This window comes from Camelina sativa, chromosome 9 (assembly GCF_000633955.1).
Source record: "Camelina sativa cultivar DH55 chromosome 9, Cs, whole genome shotgun sequence".
NCBI lineage: Eukaryota > Viridiplantae > Streptophyta > Magnoliopsida > Brassicales > Brassicaceae > Camelina > Camelina sativa.
Genome location: NC_025693.1, coordinates 14,168,752 through 14,179,612, shown reverse-complemented (window position 1 = coordinate 14,179,612; position 10,861 = coordinate 14,168,752). Strand labels below are relative to the sequence as shown.

The window sequence follows — 10,861 nt, the reverse complement described above, 5'->3', positions numbered from 1 at the left end:
TAATGCGATATTTTTTTTTTTTTTTTTTTTTTTTTTTTTTTTTTTTTTTTTTTTTTTTTGCGACGTCTCTCATTCTCACAATTAGAGCGTGGGTCTTTGAATCAACTTTCTCTATGTGTTGATGGAATGGATATTGGCCTTCCAAATTTGAGTTAGTTCTCGAACTTTGGTAATTCTGTTAATTCTAATGGCTCGTTTATTGAGCTCTATTGTTCTCTTGATGTTACATATGTGGAAGTATAAGACTAGAACCTGGTCCAATCAAAATTAACTTAAGTCGTCCCACCAATTCCAGGGATAAGGTAATCCTCACCGAGTTTTCAACTGGTAACACCGAATCAGAGGAACCTTATTTAACTTATTCTACATGGATCAAATAACATAAGCACTCGCCAACACTGACCCTCCCAGCACTTACTTTCCATCATGCATAATTATCTCTTTATTTCTTTTATGGCTTTTTGTACTTATTAATTTTCCTCTTTTTTTTTAAATTTAATTATATATATACATATCTATATATATTTTCAATCACTATATTTATAACATCACACACGTTTTTTTTAATAATATTTTCTTTCTTGAAACAAACTAACCAATGCGTGGAAATTTTCAAATTACACATTAAGTGGCTCCAATTTCATTCTGATTTATAGTGCTTTAAATATAGAAGTCTACTCCAGTGTTCGACATTAATTGTGTGCAGAAATGTTTGAATTTTCTATGTTGATTAGTCAAAATTGATTTACTTTGTAGTTTGGGAGAACACATTAATCACGTTATAATTTCACACAATTATAAATTATTCTTTTTTTTTTTTCTGTCTGTAATTCAAACACTTACAATATTCTTGGATTTAAATTTAACTATTGAACTTCGAATCAAAGATATTTTTTTTATTTAGAAATATCCCAGAAAGATACTAAGATGAAACGATTACATAAGGCTACAACTTGTCAACTTCGATCAAAAGTTATAACAACGAGAAGCTTATACTTAGAAGCTTGCGCACACAAGTGTTTGTGGGGAATGATAGCTTCACGTTCTCTTATTTCTGCTGCCAAACAGCAAGGCGAAGTAAAACAAGATCCTAAAGAAGAGACCGGAAGCCAACGTGATCCACAAGCAATCCCACTTGCTCAATTGAGTAATACCTTGTTGTGCGAGTAAATTAGACCCTGTCTTCAAGCATGTGGACTCCGTTATCTTGGTTTTCAACGATCTACTCAGAGTTTCAAGGAGCTTTATCTTCCTAGAATAAGACACACCTCCAAGAAGAGTACCGTCGAATACTTGGACTCCCTTAACAAAGCAACGTAACGGGTCATCAAACTCATTGATTAATACAGCCTCGTACGGATACTTGAGAGGTGAAATGTAATGAAACCATATCCAATAAAATGGTATCCGATCTCGATTGACGTAGAATCCACTCAGCAGTAAACAATAAGCAACATAGGCAATAGTGACCATGTAACTTATCATGATATTCGGAACAACGCCGGATATGAAAGTAACGACAGAGGATCCAGACCAGAAGGAGGCGTAGATTATAAGGGAATAAAAGAAGAAACCTTCTAACCCGCCGCTCAAACCAACGGTCCAGAATGTGATCGAGGCAAAGACTAAGGAAGGGGCAATTAGTTGAGGCAAGGACACCAAAGAGTGAGATATGACATAAGAAGATGTTCTGTACGCGTTGTGCGTTGTCTCTCTCAAGAAAATGTATCGTTCTTGAATAAAAACTGGGATATTGTCTAAACAACAGTAGAACATTGTGGGCACGACGAATGCAAAGAATGTCGATCTCTCTTGTGCACCTCTTGGAGTGTTGTCTAGATTCCAGTACACAGTGGCTAGGAGAATAGCGGTCACCATAACCATAGCGATCCGTGTTCCCATGAGTTCGGGCATCCGGATCCAGTTTTTAATGTACCGTTTGGCTAAGATGAGTGTTTCAAAAAATGATGGATTGGCATATGAAGCTATTGATTCTATGGCAATGGGATTGAATCCAGATGTGCCTGAGACTAGTTTGCCTCTTGAAACACTCGCTTTGATCGCTTCTTTTAAGGATAAACCTTGGTGAGGTGTGGTTTGTGGGGTGGCTCGAGCTGATTGGCTGAGTTTGAGCTTGTTCTGCTCCCACTTTTTGTTGAATTCTACTAACTCTTTGGTTCCTTCAGTGGATCCTTCAAATTGTCGAATCAAATCAAGTGCGAACTCTGTGATGTTCTCTTTCTCAGGAATCGGATGACCGAAGTCAGAGAAGAATCGAGGAAGACTTGTTGGAGATCCACTGAACACACTCTTGCCGCGAGATAAGATGATAAGCCGATCAAGCAAATCTACAATACGAGCACTTGGTTGATGGATCGACATAATCACAATGCTGCCACTCTTAGCTATTCGTTTAAGAACTTGCACCACCATAAACGCGTTGGTGGAATCTAGCCCGGACGTAGGTTCATCAAGAAACAAAACGATTGGATCGTGGATAATATCGATTCCTATTGAAACACGTCGTCGCTCTCCACCAGAGACTCCACGGTGTCCTTCATCTCCGATCACTGTATCCACCGCATTTCTGAGCCCTAATTGGTCAATTAGGGTTTCAACACGTTCCATCTTCTTGGCTTTGGACAAGACTCTTGGAAGACGAAACTCGGAAGCGAAAACTAGGGTTTCTCTAACAGTAAGCATCGGAAAAAGAAGATCGTCTTGCATCACATACGCTGATATAACTTTCAACAATCGAGATTGCAAAATCTTCTCTCCGTTAAGTGTTACTGAGCCTCTCAAGCTCCTCTCCGCAACCCTCCCCGCTAAGGCGTCGATCAAAGTGGACTTCCCTGCTCCGCTTGCACCAAGAACGGCTAGAATATCGCCGTCACAAGCCTCACCGGAAACATCATCGAGTAGAGTCTTCACGGAGCTTTTCCGTGAGAAACCAAACCCCTGACGAAGTGTGACATCGTATTGAAGATTGTTAAAGGCTAATACGAACGGTACTGGTTGTACATGTAAGGCTTCGACATCTATCGTGTGATGAGCTGGATCGTCGCTTCTGGCGGGGTTGCCAGAATCTTCCTTCCGGAAACTGTCGCAGTCTTTTAGCAACTCGGCTAGCGTAGGTGATCCGATGGGAGAGATATCATTGTTGTCCGACAAAACAATACGTTGCGTCGTAATGTTTTTAGAGCTAGAGTTCCAATCCTAGAACTGTCTTTGTTTTTTTATGATAAGTGTAACTTGTTTATACATGGAGTATTTATAGGTAAACTATAATTGGTGTCGTAATTTGTAAACTTATTATTTATTAATTTATAAATAAAATATCTGATAATAATAATGATTTGTGTGTGTGAGTGTGAAGCATGATGGTGCCACGAAGTTAATAGCTTAATGTGTGTGGTTTATAGAACTCCGACAATGAGCATCATCATTTCGTAGAATAGATGATTTCATGTAGTTTCGTTTTCGACATTGTATTGAGGAACTAGAAATCGTGATTCATGTGGCTATTGAATTTATTATATAAGCCTTAGAAGAAATGCAATTTGGCTTCTCCAACGCGAGTTGCGTGTTTAAACATAAGCTTCTATGGGAGTCAACTACAATTTTTTTGTTTAAAGCTATGTATGTTTCTAAATAAAAACATGTTTAAAGTGGGGATAATTGGTTTGTGTATTTTAAGTAAAAATAAAAATGTTGTTAGTTTCACAAGCGGATGAATTTAGTAAATCTTATAAACCACCCTTTCAGAAGCTGTTTTAACTAGTATGAACTATTATTCTAGTTTCTAGAAATACGTAAGAAATTGATAACACGACAAACAAAACAATCATATATCAACTTTAATAGGGCTGCATGTACCAGTCCCCTTGTAATGTAGCGTTTCAAGTAGGTTCCCATATACCTTCAGTATCTATTCAATTCAATTTATACGACTTATGTTTTACTCAATTCCACCCAGACTATATGCCTACCTAAATAACCAAAATCAAAGGGGATTTTCAAAAATTTTCAGTTACATTTTAAAATTGATGACCCGACTATTTCATTTGGTTTTAGTTTCGTTCTCTATACATTATACATATTCTTCTTCTTATTCTTCGTCTTCTGCTTCTGCTTCTGCTTCTGCTTCATCGTCTGTGGTGGAAATTGAAGTCGGGAATCTGAAGCCTCGTTGGTTGAAATCAAGCATTACCCATACAAAGATGTTGTAAGTGTTGCTATTCTATTACCTAAGTTGTTATTGATGTTGGATTTGTTTGAAATTGTCAAGAATTGATCGAATTTTGAAACGTGGATTATCAATTTTTAAGGCAATTGAGAAGCTTTATTGGTTTTGGACCTTTTGGTTAATTGGGTAGATTTATATAGTGTGGCTGTAATTGGGTAGAATATATATTGTATAGGTGGAAATGGGTAAAGGCTGAAAGTACAGGGAAACCTACCTGAAAGTTTAGCAAGAACAGCATCACAAACTTGATGACAATCAGATTCGATGTGTTTTATACGCTCATGGAAGACATGATTAGCCGCAATATTGATTTCCGCCTAGCTATCGCAATGTAGAGTGACAGGAGCGGTGTGAGCAACACCAAGATCTTGGAGAAGAGCTTTTAACCACACGATTTCCTTAAGAGTGCACCCCATTGCTCGATACTCAGCTTCAACGGAAGAACTTGAGACAGTATTTTGTTTCTTTGTTTTCCAAGAAATAGGATAGTTGCCCAAATAAGTGACATAAGCCGAGAGAGAACGACGAGTTAGAGGGCATGCATTATAGTCAGAGTCGTAGTAGGCAGAAAGATGTAGGACACTATCAGACCGAAGTAAGATTCCTTGAGCGAGCGATCCTTTGAGATAATTGACAAGACGAAGCGCAGCCTCCCAATGAGCCACAGTTGGTTGCTTTATAAATTGAAAAGAATATGAACGGCATAACAAAGATCAGGATGGGTGATTGTAAGGTAGATTAAACGTCCAATAAGATGACGATACTGCTCAGGATTATCAAACGCGGGACCTTTGTCGGTGGCAAGTTTGTGATTCAGCTCAATAGGGACAGCGGAAGGCTTACAGCCAAGCATACCTGTTTCTTTAAGAATATCCAATGCATACTTACGTTGAGAAAGGCAAAATCCATCTGGACCACACGAAACTTCAAGGCCAAGAAAATATTTGAGCTTATAGAGATCCTTCATGTGAAAACAAGTATGAAGTTGTTATTTGAAGTTAGCAATGGCCAGAAGATCATTCCCAGCAACAATGAAGTCATCAACATAAACAAGTACATGAATGACTGAGGCACCATGCTTGAGAGTGAAGAGAGAGTAATCAGCATAGCTCTGAGTAAAACCAAACTGATGAAGAGCAGTAGACAACTTGGCAAAGCAGCATCGTGGAGCTTGTTTGAGACCGTATAAAGACTTTCGTAGATGACAAACCTTAGTAGGATCAGAACATTTAAAACCGGGTGGCAACTTCATATACACTTCCTCCTCAAGATCGCCATGAAGAAAAGTATTGTGAACATCCATTTGGTGCACCTCTCAGTCATTTGCAGCAGCAAAACCTAGCAAAGATCTAACGGTTGTCATCTTCGCAACCGGAGCAAACATTTCTTTGAAATCAGTACCTTCTTTCTGGTGATTTCCCAAAGCAACCAACGAGTTTTGTGTCGCTCAAGTGTACCTGGAGACAGATCGGTGATATCCCATGTATGGTTGGCCTCAAGTGCGTCAATTTCCTTGGACATAGCATCGCACCATTCTATAATATGAATAGCATCTTTAAAATGCTTCGGTTACGTGCTATCGATAATATCAGAGGGATCGATATGAATAGCATCTTTAACAACTTAGGTAATAGAATAGCAACACTTACAACATCTTTGTATGGGTAATGCTTGATTTCAACCAACGAGTTTACAACCTCACCCTCGAAACCACCAACACAGGCTTGTGCAGTTGTACACAACCGAAAACGACAATAGTTTATAAAAGTAGAACAGAGAAGTAAAACAGAAGAGTAAGAGAGAAAGACACACAGAGCTTTAACGAGTTCAGGTATCGAATGAATACCCTACGTCTCGGCTTGACGGCACAAGCAATTCACTAGTATAATCTTTTTGTGTTATGTTACATCACGTACAAAGGATCCTTATATAGAGACTAGCCCTAGATTTGAACTTATCTCTACCTTTGTATCTATCCAACTTTGATTCTAGCTTATCACAATAACAAACTCTCCTTATCACTCATATAGATAGAGTGAGCCGGTTACAACTTGAGCCAACCAAATAACAACCACTTAACCAATGATCTTCAATCGACTCTTTGTACCTGTTTGAGTTACAACCAAACCTGGTTTAACTCAAACCACAAGTGTTGTCTGTCACATGTACGATCAACAATCTCCACCTTGACAACAACACCTTCTTGAGCTTGTTCCTTGTACCGCCAAGCTTAGCCAGGTTCTTAGTGCCTGGTTACTTTGAGCAAAGCCAAAGCTTGCTCAAACTTCTGAACTGGAATCACCTTAGTAAGCATGTCCGCAGGATTCTTCGATGTATGAATCTTCTGCACAGCTAATCCTCTAGACTCAATCACATCTCTGATGAAATGCATCTTCACATCCACATGTTTCGTCCTCTCATGATGGACATTGTTCTTGGCAAGACAAATTGCACTCTGAGAGTCACAAGATATATTGACCACATCTTGTTTGAATCCCAGTTCCTCTGTTAACCCTTTCAGCCATATGCCCTCTTTGACCGCTTCTACCAAAGCCATGTATTCGGCTTCTGTTGTTTAAAGAGCTGTACCGTGTTGCAGACCCGACTTCCAACTCACTGTGTTTCCACCTGCAGTAAACACATATCCAGTGATGGATCTTCTGCGATCCAAGTCTGCCGCAAAGTCTGAGTCTGAATAACCTTCAACCTTGAAATCTTGACTCTTTCTAAACACCAAACACTTGTCTTGACTTCCTTTCAAATATTTGAGAATCCATTGTACTGCAGTCCAATGAACTCGTCCCGGATTACTCATGAACCTGCTCACCAGTCCCATTGCATAAGCAACATCCGGTCGTGTACCAATCATAGCATACATGATGCTTCCTACAGCATTTGAGTAAGGGAACTCACCCATATCTGCACCTTCCTCTGCATTCTGAATAGCAGCCAACTTGAAGTGAGCGCCTATGGGAGTTGACACAGGTTTTGCTTCATCCATTCGAAACACTTGCAGAACCTTCTTTATGTAAGTAGACTGTGATAGTGTAAGAACTCCACCTACACGATCTCTCTCTATATCCATGCCCAATATTCTTTTTGCTGGACCCAAATCCTTCATATCAAACTCACTCTTCAGTAGCCTTTTCACCTTGCTAACTTCTGACATGCTCTTTGATGCAACTAGCATATCGTCTACATACAAAAGTAGGTAAACATATCCTTCATTCTCCAGCTCCTTAAAGTATACACAATGATCATATGCACTTTTGATAAAACCATGTTTGATCATGAATTGATCAAAACATTTATTCCATTGTCTTGGAGCTTGCTTTAAGCCGTACAGAGACTTCTGCAGATGACAGACCAACTCTGTCTCACCTTTAACTTCATAACCCTCAGGTTGATCCATGTAGATGTCTTCTTCTAAATTTCCATGTAAGAAGGCAGTCTTTACATCAAGCTGTTCCAATTCCAGGTCTTGATTCACTGTTATCGACAACAACAGTCTTATAGACACATGCTTGACCACCGGTGAATATATCTCTTGATAGTCAATTCCTTCCCTCTGTGAGTATCCTTTAGCAACCAATCTAGCCTTGAATCTAGGCTCTTCAACTCCAGGTATGCCAGGCTTAATCTTGAACACCCATTTAGAACCTACAGCCTTTTGATCCTTTGGTAGATTTTCTAAACTCTAGGTCTGATTTTTCATGAGAGAATTCATTTCTTCATCCATGGCTGCCTTCCACTTCACCCAGTACTTGCTTCTCTGAGCTTCATAGTAGTCTCTAGGTTCTTCTGATTCAACCTCCTCTGCAACAGAAAGTGCAAAGGCAGCATCATTTCCATCTGTAAACCTGCTTGGACGAGTGATCTCTCTTCTGACTCTGTCTCTTGCCAACAGATAATTGTCCAAGTCCTCTTCTTCTTCACCAGATTCATTTTCACTATCATGAGCTTCTTCTGCTGCTCCACCTTCAATTGTATCATCTGACACACTCTTACAAGTTTCAACATCCTGAGCAGCATCAACTATCACCTCGTTTCTTCTTTCAGTTTCAGGTTGAGGTTTCTGTAGTTTCTTTTCTCCAGACAAGTCTTTGTAGAGCTTATCTTCGGTGAATACAGCGTTTCTACTAATGACACACTTCTTTTCATTAAGAAGCCACACCTTGTAACCCTTCACTCCATAAGGATACCCAATGAAAATTCCTTTCAATGCTCTTGGCTTCAGCTTTCCTTGATCTACATGAATGTAAACAACTGAACCAAATCTTCTTAAATGTGAATATCCAGGTGTCTTACCCAGCCATAACTCTTCGGGGATGTTGTAATCGTTTGCACACGATGGCGTCCTGTTGATGATGTACACTGAAGTAGCTGCAGCCTCTGCCCAGAATTTCTCCTCCAAGACTGATTCATTCAACAAACATCTCACTTTCTCCATGATTGTTCTGTTCATACGTTCAGCAACGCCATTCTGTTGTGGGGTGTATGAGCATGTTCTGTGTCTCTCAATGCCATTATCTTTGCAGAAACTATCAAACTCAGAGTTACAGAACTCCAAACCATTGTCAGTCCTGAGACACTTCACCTTCTTGTTAGCTTGATTCTCAACAAGAATCTTCCACTCACGAAACTTGCTGAAAGCTTCATCCTTCATAGCCAGAAAATACACCCACACCTTCTTCGAGAAATCATCAATGATGGATAAGAAGTATTATTTCTTTGACAGGGAGAATTGAACGTTTGGAGATCCCCATAAATCTGAGTGTACATACTTCAGTACTTCCTCACTGTTGTGTTTACCAACATTGAAACTCAGCCTTTTGTTCTTTCCCATTACACACACTTCACAGAACTCCAAGTTGTTGATCTTCTTCTTGTAAAGAATTCCTTTCTCAGTCAGAACTCTGAGATTCTTCATACTCATGTGGCCTAGTCGACTATGCCACAAAGCAGTATCATCCTTTGACATAATACTATTTGATTCACCAACAACAGTTTCTCCATCAAGATAGTAGAGAGTTCCGCACAACGTTCCTTGCAGTGCCAGCTTGTTGTTCTTGAAGAACTTGTATTTTCCATCACCACCAGACTGTTTGTAACCCTGCAGGTCTAGAGTCCCAACAGAAATCAGATTTCTTTTGAGGTTGGGAATATACCTGACATTAGTTAGTCTCTTGACTGTTCCTCCTACAGCTTTGATTGCAATTGTACCAATCCCTTGTACTGTGACAGACCTATCATCTCCCAAGAGAACCTGCCCAGTTGCAACTTCTTCAAAGCTGTCAAACCAATCTCTTCTTGAGGTCATATGATATGAACAACCAGAATCGATAATCCATCGTTCTTCAGATTTTTGATCTGAGACTGAGAGAGCCTTCACTTCCAGCAACATGTCGATGATTACAGCTGCATCACCATCTTCACACTCCATCTTCTTCTTTCGTGCAAAGCAGTCCTTCTTTAAGTGTCCTTCTTTCTTGCAGTACCAACAAGTAATTCTGGACCCAGACTGTGAGAACTGAGAATGAGCTTCTCCTTCCGAAGTGATTTAAATAGTGGAGGAGCTTATCGCCCTAAAACAGTTCCGAACTGAATTGAGAGAATTTGAACTTGTATTGCTATTGCTGGAAAAAATATTCGATCCACTACAACTGACCCCTCCCTTACATATTTATACCGACCAATTTATTACTAAATTAATGTGCCATTAATAGGACGCGATTTGCGCAGACTAATTAATCCTCTTGAATGCGGGAATCTTTGACCTGGACCGAGCTGCGAACTGACCAGCACGAAACATCTCCGCGCTCTCTTCCTTTCTCCGGGCCTGATGGGCCGATCACTAATTCGCTCTTGGCCCAGTAGACTAGCCCGGCCTAGGCCCTTTTGCCTATTGCCCGAGATGGCAGATCGTGGGTAAAACAGTTGCCCCCCAAGTCTCCCGAGCTGAACAGTTCGGGGGACTTTTATCCTTCAAGCGATCAATTTCGGGAACTGAATATTCCCCATATCTCCACGATTTGATCGTGGTAATGATGAGATTTGCTTTCCCGAACAAGACTTGGGGCCAACTAGGTGGCGTGTTACGAGGACCAGCTGTTTGTTTCCCCATCCTCTTCCGAGGTGAACCTTCTTCAAGAGAGGGTCGCCGATCTGGAGGCCCAGGTAAAAGAGTATGCAAGGCTGGAGGCTGAGAATGCTAGCACCGTAGCGAAGGCCGAACAAATCCGAGCTCGGATGAAGAAGGCTGAAATAGAGGTGATCGACCTTGGGGTTGCCAACGAGGACCTCCGAGGCAAACTGAAGAAGGCGGGGGACCTTTACTTCGAAGCAACGGAAGATGTGAAAGCAGCCAAGAACAGGTTGCACGAGATCGAGCTTCGCAATCAGCTACTCGAAGCTGGCAACAGCTGCGAGATCGAGAGGGTGTGAAGGGAGGAGAGACAGGCAATGAGGCGAACTCTCCATCCTCTGGTCGAGGAGGCGAAGGTCACCTTCGAAGAGAGGGAGAAGCTAGCCCCGCTTCAGATCCGGGCTGCCGAGATCAGGGCTAACCGGATGCTGGTCGAGGAGATCTCTAGGGGCGAGATCCAAGATATGGAG

At 40.7% G+C, this 10,861-nt stretch overlaps 1 protein-coding gene across 1 annotated transcript; it reads right to left on the bottom strand.

Moving 5' to 3' along the window:
- Positions 1,008-5,549, bottom strand: LOC104715270 (ABC transporter G family member 19-like). Its single transcript, XM_010432688.1, has 4 exons — positions 5,304-5,549; positions 5,102-5,170; positions 4,588-4,920; positions 1,008-3,216 (listed from the first exon to the last, which is right to left on the bottom strand). Exons 1-4 carry the CDS (start codon positions 5,547-5,549, stop codon positions 1,039-1,041), a joined length of 2,826 nt encoding a protein of 941 aa, XP_010430990.1. The 3' UTR covers positions 1,008-1,038.